At 36.4% G+C, this 16,967-nt stretch overlaps 1 protein-coding gene and 1 long non-coding RNA gene across 2 annotated transcripts in view; one reads left to right on the forward strand and one right to left on the reverse strand.

The window, feature by feature from the left end:
- LOC120487199 (uncharacterized) overlaps positions 1-6,902 on the forward strand; it is a 28,423-nt gene extending 21,521 nt beyond the window's left edge. The window contains exons 5-6 of the long non-coding RNA XR_005624398.2: positions 1-478; positions 6,818-6,902. The exon at positions 1-478 is cut by the window's left edge and continues 59 nt beyond it. This is a non-coding gene — a long non-coding RNA (uncharacterized LOC120487199). The remainder of the gene's footprint in view (positions 479-6,817) is intronic.
- Positions 1-16,967, reverse strand: part of cerkl (CERK like autophagy regulator) — a 70,441-nt gene that overhangs the window by 46,741 nt on the left and 6,733 nt on the right. The window contains exon 2 of the mRNA XM_039683440.2: positions 6,855-7,088. Within this exon, the coding sequence (XP_039539374.2) occupies positions 6,855-7,088 (234 nt within the window). The remainder of the gene's footprint in view (positions 1-6,854; positions 7,089-16,967) is intronic.

Here is a 16,967-nt window from a genome sequence, read left to right on the forward strand (position 1 = left end):
ACCAAGAGCACATTATGTGTCCGGAGTGGAGCGCCGAGGGCTTCCCGGGCTCTGATTGACCTGCCTAGGCTAATCTTTCAAAAGAGGGTTTAAGGACACAAGGAGTCTATTCCAGTTCAACTCGACGACTACATTGGACCCAAGTAGACTGTAGTACAGGTGCTACTATTGTTGCCGGTCGTATCCCCGCACGTTTGGTCTGTGGCCTGGCCCGACCGCTCGCTCTCTGACCACAGGGTTTAATCTGTCAGCTGGGCGGCCGCACCTCATGTGTCAGCGCACATCACATGGCTTGTCAGAAAAACACGCCGATGCTGCGTATGGCATTCAGAGCTCACCTTGAATAAAATGGAGGTCTGGGGGCTTTTTTTTTACCGAACCGTTCACCTTTTGTGCTGAGTGTCAGCTGGGACACACCCTCCATTGTGCCGCCTCCCTGGGAAACACCACGCCGGGATACGCTGGGCTGCTGTAACAGGTGAGCACCCCTGTAATCCAGCGTGCCCGTTCTCATCCCCCGAGCCAATGATTCGGCAGCGCGGCCAATAAAAAAACAGAGATAATCCACCTATGGAAAACATGCGTCCGTGTGCGTGTGAGAGCATGTGCGCGCGATGCAGGGGGGTGGGGTGGACATTTCCACAAGCACCAAACACACTGTCATGCTTTATTAACAACTGTAAGAGTTTGGGAAGGTTAAATATAGCAGGTGATCATGAACAGTGACGTGGAAGCTCATGTAGCACATGATAACTGTGCTGCTGTTTATCATAACTTGCATGAGAAGGTCATGAAGGGGCCTATTCAATGATTTTTATATATATATATATATATATATATATATATATATATATATATATATATATATATATATATATATATATATATATATTAGGGGTGTGCGATATGACGATTTTTAATCGTGGACGATTAAAATGTCTCCGCGATCTGCTTTTGAAGAAATATCGTAGTATCGTGTTACAGTGCATTCTATCAGTTCAGTTCTGGCGCCCCGTCTCAACTGTACAACGCGACGTATAGCCTACACATCACACGTTAATGAACAGATACGGGACACTGCAATTCACAAAAGTTCATTACTTGCATAAGCCTTGCCGGTTAAACATTTAATTCACGCGCTGATGCGCTGTTTTAACGTGCGCTTTCCTGACCGCAAACCCCCGACGCTCACAGGCACTAGAAGCCTGTCAAACAGCGCCTGAATACTGGACTAAGTTATCTCTCGAGTCTTATTACGCTAATACTGTTAAATACACACAATGTTTACATAAACAGACTATGTCTAAAGTGAAAGCAAACATTTGAGAGAATATCTGGTGTAATATGCGTCTATATTAAACGCGTCGCGTGCTGGTCTAAAAGCCACAGGAATAAATAGTAGCCTACTGCCGCTTGTCCTTAAAGGGATAGTTCACAAAAAAAAAAAAAAAAAAAAATCTGTCATTATTTACTCACTCTAATGTTGTTCCAAACCTGTATTAATTTCTTTCTTGTGCTGAACACAAAAGATGATTTTTTTTTTAATGTGGGTAACCAAACAGTTGCTGGTCCCCATTAACTTCCTGGAGAGAACCTATAAAAAAACTATAGGGGGACCAGCAACTGTTCGGTTACCCACATTATTCAAAATAACTTTTATTTTCAACAGAAGAAAGAAACTTATTCGGGTTTAAAACATCTTGAGAGAGTAAATTGAGACCATTTTTATTTTTGAGGGAACTATCCCTAAAAAACACAAGGAGAAAATCACTCTGACTGAGAACTTTAATAGTAGCTTTAATAAGAATCAATAATTTATTCAGTGAAGTCTATGTAGTGTTTTAATTTCATATTTGTTAATTTAATCACTTTCTTCAATGCTACTGCTAAATACACCTACTGCATCTGAAAAAATAACGTGCTATTTATTTAATTTGAATATTAATTTGTGTAATGTTTATCTTGTCTTATTTTTTTAATAACAAAGAAAATAATGACAAAGATTTTTATCTTTACCACTGGCCTAAATGTATGCCTTTCTTTTTTTATTTTGTTACCTAAGGCTTTGTTTTTAACATAGGGACATTAGTTTGGCTGTAATGAACAGCCACTTGCAAAATATTAAAACCAACTTGAAAAAGAATCGTGATAAAAAATCGTGATCGTGATTTTCCTAAAAAAATCGTGATATTATATTTTTGCCATATCGCCCACCCCTAATATATATATATATATATGAAGAGTTCAGATGCAAAAGCTTCTAAATGCCATTTGAAATTTTCTTCTTTAATGATGATTTTTATCAAACTTGTATATTTAAGTTCAGTAATTTCACTTAAATAACAATTAATAGGTAATTATCATTGCCATTTAAGTGAAATCACTGAACTTAAATATACAAGCTTGATAAAAATTATCATTCTAGAGGAAAATTTCAAATGGAACTTAGAGGCTTTTGCATCTGAACTCTTCATATATATATATATATATATAACACAGGAGATAGTATGTACTGAAATAAGGACAAACTGATTCATAACTGTAAAAACAAACACTAGTTACACTGCAAAACTGATGGTCTCATTATTTTAGAAAAACTCACCTAATATTTTGGAGTGATTTCTTCATACTGTTGCTCTGGAGTTTATATATTTTTTTCATTCATATCAGATTTACTGTTGAAATCATATATAGTATACATAGTATACTAACATTATATTCTTACTATTTCTGCCAATGCTATTGTTAATATGCTATTTGGAAAGGTATACTTTGCTAATGTGCTATTCAGAGTAGCGTAGCTATCTTTAAATGGTAGAAAAGGTAAGAGTAGAACGCTATCGTGATCCGTTTGTCATCTGACCAATGGCAATCTGTTTTTTTTTTACTACTTTTAAACTACATCATCACTAAAACAGCTTTAAACGTTGTTTTCAATTAACCCTCATCAAGCTAAAAAATATTTTGTGATAATGCAAGTTTTAATACTTTTGTCATTCTGTGTTGGTTATGCTAGGATTGCTAAAATTACATCAGGTGCATTAATTATTCAGTACAAACCTGTTTATTATTTGATCTACACTGCCAAATCCTGATCTAATCTTCTAGATGAAAAATATAAAAATTCTTAAATTTACTTCCTAAGTAACATTCAATTAATAAGATGAGTTTTCAGAGAATGCAATTTGGATAAAGTGTTTTCAACCTGATTTTGAGATATAAATACAAAATCCAGTGAGTAAGTCTTACTGTAATTTCTTGAGCAGTGGTAATTGTATCTTATTTTATATATATTTAAAGAAGTTTTAGATATATTTACTGAAATTTAATTCCATTTAGAAGTCATCTGTAAAGTGTGGCTACATTTTTAGGTGTATGAATGTCTGCATCGCTATAAAAAATTATAATCCTTTCAGAAGAAAATGTACATCACAAACATTAGGTCATTAAGCTGGAAGACATGATGAAACTTTACACAGACACGGTCTGTAATGTCATGCCAAAACATATAATGTTTAAATCTTCTGGCTATACTCTTGAAACAGTATAATGGACTTGGAATGTCTCAATGTAATTCCACTGTATGACACCACAATGAATCTTGTCTTTGTGTATTAATTTTTCTCCTCACAGCACTAAATAAGCATGTCCTCTCTCCTCCAGGCTCCCTCAAGGCATATTCTTTAATTATGTTAATTAATTCATGTTCTGCCCAAAGTACATGCAGTCCTCACTCACAATTACCCGCAAAAAGCCAGCATTTCAATCTTTAAAGGGCTACAGCTCAGAAACTCTTTCGTGTGAAGAAGTTGTAAGGCCGAAAAGATTCACTGAGGTGGGGGAAGGGCTTGATAGTATAAAGTTGTGAGGCCTGGACAATCCCCTCCCTATTTCCCAGTGAGTAATGCACCTCCTGAGCACTGCTGTTACATCACCTCTTATTCAGTGCTGTAACTGAAATTCCAGGGATTAGCTGGTGTTAATACAGCATTATGACTAGGCCCTGACTCGGACAAAAACACTTTCCAGAGATTTCCCCCTTACCATTATCTAGTCCTAAACTCCCATCCCATATCCAATCCAGTTTTAAATATAGCCTACATGTACCGTGTTCAGTATTTATGTGGGGCGCACAAAGAAGGATTTCTGAAATTGAACTTTCAGCCTAAATGTGAGGCTAGATTATTTCAGTGCTGCATTCTCTGCAGACCGGGATTAACAGAGATTATGCACATTTTCACAAAGGCAACGTCTGAATGCTCAACGCTCATTTAGCCGACGAAGGAAGTTTCTAGAATTGCTTATGAAAGAAGAAACCATTTTGTTGGTCCTCGGGAGAGTCTTAGACATCCCCCACTATTAAATCTCCTCCTTGCGTCCCTCCCCCAGTTTTTTCGGGAACCGGAGAATGAAGAGTTCTGACGCATTTGGAAGGACACCTGTCTCCCGTGCAGCACAGCGATCGCTAGGCAGGCCGCTGGCCTGTCTTGGCAGTGAACGCTAGTGAGAGAAGCACAGATAATTACAAACTCCAGGGAGGCCGTAGGACCAACCTGTTCCTCCAGTCTGATCCAGCAGGTCCTTGCGGCCAACACCACCCTTTTTCAAGTCCCCCTCCGACCCCCCTACCATCAGGCACACCACATAATGATTTGGTCATCACACAAAGGAGATGGTGCCCCTCGGTTCTCTCAACAAGCGTACCTTATAATCCAGTTCGTGGAGTTTATTCATGACTTTGTTTTGTGCAGTCAGGATGTTGTTGACACAGCTAAAACGTCATATTGTAGATCTGATGCATACCTGAGAGATCATTTAATTATGATACAAAGGCTCTGTTCCAAAAACTTAGTGATCTACCTTGGTGTCTTCTTAGGCAGCATTCTGATTGAAATAGAACGATCAACATAGGCAGCCCTGTGAGTTATACGAATAGTCTATCATTTTGACTGACAACTGATAGAGTTTTATTCCTGTGATGCAAAGCTGAATTTTCAGAATCATTACTTCAGTCTTCAGTGTCACATGATCCTTCAGAAATCATTCTGTTATGCTGATTTGGTGCTCAAGACATTTATTATTATTAGGGCCGTCAAACGATTAATCGCGATTAATCGCATTCAAAATAAAAGTTTGTGTTTACATAATATATGTGGGTGCACTGTGTATAATTATTATATATATATATATATATAAATACACACATTCTTGTATATATTTAAAAAATATTTTCATGTGTATACTGTATATAGATTTATATATAGTTTATATTATATATATAAAAATTATTTTTTTCTTAAATATACATGCATGTGTGTGTGTTTATATATATACAAAATAATTATACACACTGCACCCACATATATTATGTAAACACAAACGTTTATTTAGGATGCGATTAATCGCGATTAATCGTTCGACAGCCCTAATTATTATTATCAATTTTGAAAACATTATTATTTTAAATATTAAAAGTAATATTTTAGGTAACACTTTATTTTAAGGTGACATAACAGTAAATTATGCATAATTACAAGAAACTAACACCAAACCAAACTCTACATTACTTACAGTGTACTTACCTAGAAAGTACTGGCTAATATAAGGTAAGTACATGGAACAGGGGTAGGTTTAGGGGTAGGTTCAGGGTTAGTACTAGTTATTACCCAGTAATTGTAGTTACTAAAATAAGAACGTAGTATTTACATGGATAACTGGACTGTAAGCGTTACCAGTACATGGAGTTAATATTACTCAGTACCATTTGAGTAAGTGCAATGTAACTGTCGCCTTAAAATAAAGCGTAACTATATTTTATTAATATATTCATATTTTAGGAAATTGTTCAGGATTCTTTGATGAATAGAAAGTCCAAAAGAACAGCATTTATTTGAAATAGATTTGTTTCTCTATATAACAATGTACAAGTTTTGACCAATTGAATGCATCATTGCTAATAATACTACTACTAATAATAACACGTATTATTTTCTTTAAAAAAAATCTTACTGAGCCCAAAGTTTTGAGCAGTAGTGTACACAGCACACAAAATATTGTGGGAAAAATGGTTCTTGTAAGTATTTGTGTAAAAAAGGCTCAGATTTACAAGTGAATTGTTTGATATTTAGAGGTGAATTGTGAGTTTAACTTAGTTTTCAGATTTGTTGTATTAGTAAACTTTCTAGCTTATTACATTGGTAAACTTTCTAGGCTATTATTGGTAAACTTTTAAGTATGTTGAATAGGTAGATTTTCTATTCTACTGTATTAGTATGCTTTCTAGTTTGTTCCATTATTGACTCCTTGTACAAAAGGATTGCTGCGTGACGTGCTGCAAGTCTGAAGACTCATGGTATATTTCATAGCTGTGTTTAATTTGTTTGTTGTAATCTTCATAGGACTCTAAGATCTGAGCTAGTAAGACTACAGTGCTCAATATCGGAGAACCTTTGATAACGATTCTTAGCTGTTCTAACTAGACAAAGCTCCCAGCTCTTCAACCCATCTAAACCAGAATAGATTAAGTTTTTTATACAATCTTATGTGGTGCCATAATTATGCCACCTACATCTTAAAGAGCGCACTTAAAATGCTACACTCACTAAGTTCAGGAACAGAGTAATTGTGTCGAATCCATTACCGAGTTGAGCAGTCTTTATTCAATAAATGTCAGCAAACACAATAAAATATAAAATGAAGCAAATGTTGACCAGGTTAATGTTTGCATGTCATAAATGTACGTCATAAAATTCAGTGAGGCTCCAAGATAAAATGATTCTAAAATGCCTAATTCTTGATATGTGATATTTTTTTTCAGTGTCAGGATGTTCAACTGTTCTAATGAGGGAACGTACCGCTGAGGATCTCTTTAAGGCTTTTGAACCAAGTCTCACAGTGGTCCACGCTCATGTTGTTGAAGTGGATGGCATGGTCCTTTAGTTTGAGCCCTTTCTTCTTGCACTGAAAGAGTGTGATGCCCAGCAGAGTTCCACCCGACTGCTGCCCGACGGAGCGTCTCCGCTTCACCTTCACAGCAAACACATCCTTTAGCTCCACACACTCCTCCTGCTTCTTCACATTACGGTCAGCTAAAGCAAACACACACAAAAGACATTGATGTAATGTAATGTGTTTTTTTTTAAATGCCAAAACATTCGTTTTTTGTCATATCATTTGACCCCACAACAGTAATAAAACGTCTTGTTTAATTGAAAGACTGTAAGATGTAAAGGCCAGTGTGAATTGAGGTTCATTACTTTTCTGCACTTATTCAAATGCTGTGGATTTGCATTCATAATACAACATGACTTTTTTTTTTTAGTTTTTTCCTCTTTTTTGATTACAAAGAAACTGCACTTGTAAATTATTAGCATTGAAAGGTATATTTCTCCCAAAATATGAAAATTTTGTCATCATTTACCCATTTTTTAGTAGTTTCAAACCTATGGAGCCCCACAAAAACGATTGCGTTCCCCTGAGAAACTGTACTTTTGCTTCAAAGAACTCAAATTTTCATACGGAAACGCAAGCATCTCGTTTTTTTTTTTTCCTTCTTCCGACCACCATTGTCCCTTTACGGGCTCCATACAAACCTGTATAAAATTACCTGTGTAAAACCATTCAAAATTTGGGTGGTCAGAAAGAAGCCTCTAAAGGTGCTATATGTAACTTTTCTTCTAAAAAAAATGAATCCTTTTTTTTTGCCTGTGTGTGAAGGGGTTGTAATCACACATGACAATGATCCATTTGTCGGGTTCTGCTGTTACCTCTGAAGCCCAATATTCCTATTTCTATGTGAAGTCTCCGGGTCGGATTTTCTGCGAAATCCATCGGATGTGACGTGCATGCGCGTTCCCGAGCCTCTCTCCTTTTTATATACAGTCTATTCGACGGCACTGCAGCGAACGAAATAAGTCTGAAAACGACCTGAATCCAGCACAACACACCCCAACACAAACTCCACATAAATATAAAAAAACAAAATTGACAGGCCAAACGTAAATCGGATCGACTTAGGACGAAAAAACGGATTAACATCGGCAGAGCGTTTGAATTATGGAGAGACAACGCATTCTCATCCCAAAGCGCCATATACAACGCTTTTGCAAAAGCGTAAATATCCAACGCACATGGCACCCTTTAACGTCTAATGAGACGCTTCGGTTATGGTTAAGTTTAGGTATGGTGTAGGGTAAGGGTTAGACCACTAGGGGGCGCCTTCTGCCCAAATATATCTGCGTCTCATTTCACGTTCAAGGGTGCCATGTGCGTTGGATATTTACGCTTTTGCAAAAGCGTCCTATATGGCGCTTTGGGATGAGAACGGGCTCGGAGAGACCTCCGCTATTTTTATTGTGATAAATTACAAGTTTTCAGATATGCTGAAATAATGGTAAACTAATCAAATAGTAAGATAAATACCAAACCCTAACCGTAACATATATGAGGCATGAAATGAACACAAAAGACTGTTCCAGGATAACAAAAAGTAAGTGCTTTAGGATGTACTTTTTATTTTATGTACTTGGATCTACTGTCTAACGTCACTCATCCCACTACTATCATATTGTTAATAGACATTTCCAGACACGTTCAGTACTGTAATGTTACTTCCTACGATCTTACTGTTACACTGAAATTATTCAGTCTAGTTCACTAACCGTTTTCGATATCATATTATACATTCCCCTATGATGACATTGCTGATTGTGAAAGATACACGAATAGTAAGTGAAATGCCTTATGCTCGATAACACCACAAATGTAACGTTATCATGATATGATGAGCATTAGTTCAACGTCAAGCTGATAAAAGTAGCCTTTATTGGAACGTTGTGCATGTTGCATGTTGTGTGATGCTTTCTCCTGTGTGTTAAAAGTCTCAGTGTGGCCGTGTACCATGAGTGTTCGCTCTTGTGTTCAAGCACGCGCAAAAATTGTAAAAATTGGTTGCAATCTGAAACATCACAGATAGAGGCCGCTAAAAAAAATACATAAAGCACCTTTAAGGCTGCATTTATTTGACTAAAAATACAGTGAAACGTTATACAAAACAGAGATATGGTATAATACAGTAAAAACATTTTTTATTTCTATTTTATTTATCATTCTAATTCACTGATTTGATGCTCAAGAAACATTTCTCATTATCAATGTTGAAAACAGTTGAGCTGCTTAATATTTTTGTAGAAACCATGCTATCAGGATTCTCTGATAAAGTTTAAAATAGTTTTAAAATAGAATCTTCTGTAACAATGTAAAAGCCTTTAATGTCACTTTTTATCAATTTATTGTGTCCTTTTCTTGTTGAATTAAAGTATTCATTTCGTTCAACAACAAAAATCTTACTGACCCCAAACTGTTTTTGCCCATCGTATAAAAGACAATGGGGTCTAAAACACTATCAGGACCCTTTGACATTCATTGTATGGATAAAAATATATTTATATTTAATATATATATGAAGAGTTCAGACGCAAAAGCCTCTAAATGCCATTTGAAATTTTCTTCTTTAATGATGATTTTTATCAAACTTGTATATTTAAGTTCAGTAATTTCACTTAAATGGCAATGATAATTACCTATTAATTGTTATTTAAGTGAAATATATATATATATATATATATATATATATATATATTGTTTTGTGTGTTTTACAGAAGAAGGAATTGCATAAAAATGTGGACCAACATAATGATGATTAACTGAGAATGATTTTTTTTTTAACTATCCCTTCTATGAAAACTAAAACAACGAAATGAAGTTTTAATGGGTGAGAATTCAGTCTTTTAACAGCGCTGCACTTGATACCCCAGCGTTACAATGGGCTGTGAGTATCCTGTTCTCTCCTGACCCCCCGCTGTAAATGATTACCCACAGGCAAACTCCAATTAAACGGCACTGAAATCTGTCGCAGAGCCGTAAGATGGACCGAGTTCTGTAGCTGTCTCCCTAAATGACAGTCTCTCTCCTCGTGTGAAAGCTTTTCTTCATTAGGAGCACCCCGAGCCGCACCTCCACGTTTCAGAACATTAACTACCATCTCACATTACTGCGCAAGACACCAGCCGCCATCTGTTCCTACTCAGGCCTCTGCTCGAACCTCTCTATACCTACCCCACTCTATTTATTTAACACCGGAGATTCGTTTCATTGTGGTCACTCTACAAAACCCTGAGTCAATTGAATTAGTGGGAATAGGAGATAATCTCTCCCGACAGAGCTTTCCTTGAGCCAGGGCAAACGACAAAGTGGCCCGTGTTGACGGCTGTGTACAGGAACCTGCCTCCGAGAGAGTGAGGGGCGGTCCTGAAGGGTGTAGAGGGAGAACGGGACGAGGCCGAAAGGGGGGGGCTTCTCCTCTGCTACATTACAGTAAGCCGGTCCCCTGTCTGAATCAATCTTGGCACATCTGCGTGATGCCGACCGTAAACAGGATTAAAGAAGGACTTATCTGCTTGATACTAATTGTGTTGCAGTTTTTGCACATGTCCACCCTTTTTAATAAAGAGACTCCAAATGCTGCTGTTCAACTGCCCTTTTCAGGCCAGGGTTGTCAGCATGTGCACAGCGCTAGTCGTGTTGGTCCGGGCTCTGATGTTCTGAGGCTTTGGCAATAGGACCCAATTAGTCCCCCCAATTAAGAAAAGGAAAATTGAGTTTAAATGAGCTGCCCGCTAAGTAGAAGCAATGAGATGTAGATTGAGATATACTCCTGGTAAAGCATGAGACTGATAGTGTTTCCTGCTGATCTGCTCTAAAACAGGCCACACAATTGGAACTTTACTTTTTGCTAATACTGTGCTCTCTCTATTTTTGGGAGACCATAAATTCTTGCTTACACAAACTTTTTTTTTTCTTATCTCTATTGTATTTTAGCCACTTTACAGCTCCACACTTGCTAATCTATTTTTAAGGGAATAATGATGCAACTTTAAAAACTGCATTAAAATTGGCAGCAAAATTAATCTCTTGACGTGGCTTTGCTGATGCAATTAGAAAGCTAACGCAAGTATTAGAAAGCTGACGTAAGTTAAAAGTATGCTAGAAAGAAAAAAATAATAATTTAGCAAACTATCAAGGTCATTTGCTCGTGACTGATTTTCCAGTTTCTTTTTGCAATGAGAACAGGAAGTGTCATAAGCTTAAGCAATAACAAAAGCAAAAGCCATTTTTCTTTTAAATGAGCGATCGTTTCGCTTGATAAGACCCTTATTCATCGTCTGAAATCGTTAAAAGCCCTTTCAACAGTTTGCAGTTTGCACTGAAACTGTCTTTTGAACCTTGAACCATTTGGTTCCCATTGAAGTCCATTATATGGTGAAAAACCTCAATTTCTTTTCAACTGAAGAAAGAGTGACATGGACATCTTGGATGACATGGGGGTGAGTAAATTATCTGCAAAAGTTTTTTTTTTAAAGTGAACTACTCCTTTAAGCAGCATGTAACTATTTTCATCAATGATAATAATAAGAAATGTATTATTCCTATATATACAGTTCTTAAAAGTTTTTCTCTTGTGTTCCAGGGGGAAAAGTAATTTTGAACAACATGGGGGTGAGTAAATGATGGCAGAATTTTAACTTTTGGGTGATCTATCCCTTTAATTTGAAAATGTGGTCTCCATGTAAATGTGATTGGTCCATTTCCTGTGGCATACACTCATACTAACAAGTTCATACAGTATATAACCAAAATGATTGCATATTGCAGCAGTTAAAAAAAAAAAACACACCTTTAAGATGCATAGACAGAATATGTAGATTTCTTGTAAAGGCCGTCACACCTCTTTTGTGTGATCTACGTAAAAGGGATTTGAGAGTAATCCATGCAAAAAAACGCAAAGCTTGGGTTAGAGAAGGGGGTTGAAGAAGAGTTTTTGCCGCTGGTGCCTCTGCTGCAGGGCACACAAGTTCACAAATAAGAAGGGCCATATGTTCAGGGTCATTGGTCTAAAGGGGCTGCAAAGGGCCAAATCAATATGACACGTCTGGTAACACGCGAGGTCATATAACACGGAGCCCTCCTGAAGACTGACTATGGATCTGTCGTCTCCGGAGAGCTCATCTCTCTTATTGACAATTACATGCGTCTCTGTGTGTAGACACCACTCACAGCACACGCGCACATGCTATCATCACTGGATGCCGATTCATGTTTTCTGGATTACATAAAAGCAGGCTTGATGAAATGAAATTTAGTACAGTAGTCAGGCGAGTTGCTAAATTTTTTCCTAAAAAAATTGTATATATATATTAGGGCTGTCAAACGATTAATCGCGATTAATTGCATCCAAAATAAAAGTTTGTGTTAACATAATATATGTGGGTGCACTGTGTATAATTATATATATATATATATATAAATACACACACAGAAATATTAAGAAATATTTCCATGTATATACTGTATTTAGATTTATATATAATTTTTATTATATATAAATATTTTATATATAAATAATATTTTTTTTCTTAAATATACATGCATGTGTGTGTGTTTATTTATATATAAAAATAACTATACGCAGTGCACACACAAATATATTATGTAAACACAGACTTTTATTTTGGATGCGATTAATCGCAATGAATTTTTTTTATATATATATATATTTGAAATTTTCTTCTAGAATGATCATTTTTATCAAGCTTGTATATTTAAGTTCAGTGATTTCACTTAAATGGCAATGATAATTACCTATTAATTGTTATTTAAGTGAAATTACTGAGCTTAAATATACAAGTTTGATAAAAATCATCATTAAAGAAGAAAATTACAAATGGCATTTAGAGGCTTTTGCATCTGAACTCTTCATATATATATATATATATATATATATATATATATAAATGTAAATGGTACTTGTAATATGGTTTAGGATTTGTGGTTTTCTGTGTTGTTGCATGGTGATTACTGGCCAAAATAGAAATGTTGTCCTCAACAAGCCACAGGATTTGAGGTATCATTCATGTCCATAGCACAAATGATGCAGAATGAGTAGTGTGAAAGTTTAATACCTTAAAATAGAAGATTGTTCAAATCACTAAGCCAAAGTATGAGACATTGTACAGTAATAGAGATGCCTGTCTTATGCCTATAATTTGCATACAAGTTTTTTTCTTGAGCATTACATTTGTATAGGTTCTCCCTTTTGTTTTAATTTTCACATGTATAACAAAAAAATATTTTAAAATGATTTTAAATTAGCTCTTTATGTTAGGAATTACTGGTTGATATGCTAGGAAATTAGTTAATTAATTTGAAAATAACAATTTTGTTGAACCTCACAAGGTGGATATCCAGAGAGCAGAAAACAAAGCAGAGAACGACAAGTCTGTGGCCCCCAGCGTGGCAAGTGTCATATTCTGGCGCACATGAGGCTGATTTCAGATGACAAGATGGGAACAGCCCTTCATTTGAGTCACAGTAAGACACAGGGAGATTAAATAAAACTGTGCACTCTTCTAGAAAACTTTATTGCTTCCAGATGGATACAAGCTTCCTCTCAGCAGCGCTCCGGCAAAGGCGAGACGCGGGGGGTCCGACATCATGTCATCATGCAACTAATGTATGGACAAAAAGAATCAATTCTACACCGGGAATGATTTGAGCTCCTAGACTTTGTTACACTGAGATTTCAATATGCATGTTTTCTGATGCATATGTATTGATTTTATTAGTGGCGCTTGAAGCATCACCTTTAGCATTGCTCGTACTTAAGATTAGTGATTTGAACAAAACCCTAAGTGTAAACTTCATGATCAACTCATCCCATATGTGATTCAGACATAAATGAAACCTCCAGCCAGTTGAGGAGTTGTGTGTTGTCACTTTTCTAAGTGATTAGACTAACAATTGTACCAATGTAGACAATAAAATGGCCAAAAAATATCACAAGCCATACTTTAAGCTCTGTAAAAATGTAAAGAGATTTTCTGTAGTAAAAATATACAGTACTTAAGATGCAACACTACATAAAAAGCCTTGTTTTCATAGACTATACAATACCCGCAAGTTTTTTACAGGTAAGCCTCACTCCTTCCTTCAGAAAATGTGAATTTAGTTTTGTCTCCATATAATAAATATCCATGAATGTCTTTTAAATCTTCACCTGCATTCACAGGGTTCAATCTGGCAGAGAATCTCTTTGTCTCATCTTCTCCCTACTCATTGTTGATGCGTGCAGCGCTCTCGCAGATGAAACTAATACCGTGGTTTGAAAGGGGTCCAACTACGGAAAGCTTGTGCCAGGTCAGCAAGCCACTCTTTGCCCCCATGTTGTGTGGGGCCATGTGGTTCCCAGCATGGCTTCCGAGAGCATATTTTCCACCTGTGCCTGTGGAAGCCTGTGTGCCCAGACCCACACACCAAAACCCAATATTTACATTTTTATATTGCCGTTTTCAAGCCCCCAGGATGCAAACAAAGGAGGCAGCGTCTGTTTGTTCCCTGTGTGCAATTAGACGGTGACACTGTATATCCCTATTGCAATACAGAGGGGTCACACACTTGAACTTTGACTGTGTTCGGTACACAAGCGAGCTGATTGGCGTGCAAGAGACAATCTGCTTGCTGAATAGCATTTTAAAGAATCTATAATCTCAAAAACTGCATATTACTGTATCATTTTTGGTTTTGGTCAGCCCACAATATAGTCTGTGCATGCAGATTTCCATCATTGCACGCATGTATTGCTCCTTGATTATTAATTACATTTAATATATTTTGGTAAATGTATGGATTCAGCTACCAATAAGAGTATAGAACTCGCCACTAAAACTTTTGATGGTTTAGTATTAGTTTTTGTTTGTTTTGTCAGTGGGATCCATCATTGTTGTTATTGAAATTCGATATATTTTGGCTAATTTATGCATTCAGTTACCAATAAGAATGTAGTGCTCACCACTTCACTGTTTAAATCAATTCCGTCTATTTTTCCGTCAAGGTCAGTGCAGAAAAAGTATTTTATTCACGACAAGCTTGGATGTTTTGTTTTGTTTTGTTGTTTTGCAAGTTTTGCAAAAGAATGAAAGTTGTACAAGTTTGGAACAAATAAGTGTGAGTAAATGAAGACAGAATTTTCATGTTTGGGTGAACATCCGTTTAATTGGAAAAAAAAAACATCCTTGTTAGTTGTGGAGAAAACACAGCAGATTTATTCAGGCGAATGATGAGAGCCATTTCATGCAATGCAAAACTTTTCTTATGCTCATTCGTATGCCGTCGTACAGTTTTGCAAGTGCGTGGCTCTCTCTGTGGCTCTGTAACCAGAGGCTCCTACTCAGAGTCTCAGGTGTTAGTAGAAGAGCTGAGCATGTCTCAGCATAATGACTCATTATTGATGCTAATGATGTTCTGCTCATTATTTTTAAACAGGCTCTAGAAATAAACAATTATCTTCACCTACTTTTCATTATGCTCCAAGCCAAAATAATTTGAGGATATCAAGGAGGGGGAAATGTGATCTGTAAGACTGGATAGCTTAAACAAGTAACATAACTTCATTAATGTGGCTAAATTACTAAATTAACATTACTTATTGCTGTATCTAGTGTTGCGGAACATGTTTTTGTTTGTTGATTGATGCTTATCGAAGACTATGCAGTTTTTTAGCACTGATGTTGACTGATGTGAGACTGCTGAACGATCTTGTCTCTGCACTGCAGTTTTCCATGCGGAGGACAGGGAATGTGTCTTGACTGAAAAATGTCCCCCTTCTGTCCCTCGGTACTGTGAAATGGGATCAGATAACCTCAGCGGTGCAATTAGCCTCAGAAATCAGAGGCTGAGCCAGAGACCTACACTGGGGCAGATGCTCCATGCTGACCGCAATGGTCAACCAAAGTCCTCAGAGTTCTGGGAAAAACAGGTCATTTTCAAAGATCTAATAGTACCACGCTTGTGTATGGTAAACCATCCAGCATTTGCTTGCATGACATGCTCGTTCAGTTCACCGCTCATATAAATGGCTAAAGTGATCGATGAAACAAAAGCTGAGAACTAAAGTCAATATGTTAGGGTATAATCTGAAATAAAATCATTTTAAAATGCATACAGTAGAAGAATGGCTTATTCTATCTCTCATCTAATGTATTACTCCCTCGGAGATAAGTGAGCATGCATTTAGGATAAGTAATTAGGTTATTTGCATAAGAAAACACATGCAAATCGATAAACACCAGCAAATTAAGAATAAATTTGGTAACACTTTATTTTACGACCCGCAAACAAATGTGTAAGTACACTGAAATTACGGTGTACGTTTCTGTAATTATAGTGTACTTCCGTGTAAGTACAAGGGAACAATATGTTAAGTTTGGGGTAATAAAGGGGTAACAAGCAGATAATAACAAAAATAACAGGTACCTATTCTGTTAATATATCCCAGACAAAAATTGTACGTCTGTTGTTTATAAAATGTATCACATTTCTGGCAAAATATGTTCTTGTGCAATGTTACAGGTAATTTTGACATCTGTGGGTAAAAAATTAAACACACACACACACACACACACACACACACACACACACACACACACACACATATATATATATATAAATATATATATATATATATATATATATACTATGATAACAATTAAATTTATCAGCTTTTCTTACTAGATTACTTAATGTTAAGTCAAAATAATTTGTTTTTGCTATGATTTTATTTTAGACCGTACCATGTGGTAATTAGTACTTACCTTATCCCATTGAATTGCAATGACACTTAAGTGTCAGGGCAAATATACTGTGTAATTAAAACGATTTTTTTTTTTTTATAACAGTACCTTTCTCTGCAATTACAGCGCAAATAGTGTTGCTTCGTATTGCTACATAGTAAGTAGCGTTTGTTACCCCCTTGTTCTGTGTAGTTACAGGGTAAGTGTAACTCCTGCGGGCTTTAAATTAAAGTGGTGCTTGTTACCCCTTTATTACCCCAAACTTAACATGTTTTTCCCATA

The sequence above is a fragment of the Pimephales promelas genome, chromosome 7 (genome assembly GCF_988280905.1).
Source record: "Pimephales promelas chromosome 7, fPimPro1.hap1.1, whole genome shotgun sequence".
NCBI classification, from domain to species: domain Eukaryota; kingdom Metazoa; phylum Chordata; class Actinopteri; order Cypriniformes; family Leuciscidae; genus Pimephales; species Pimephales promelas.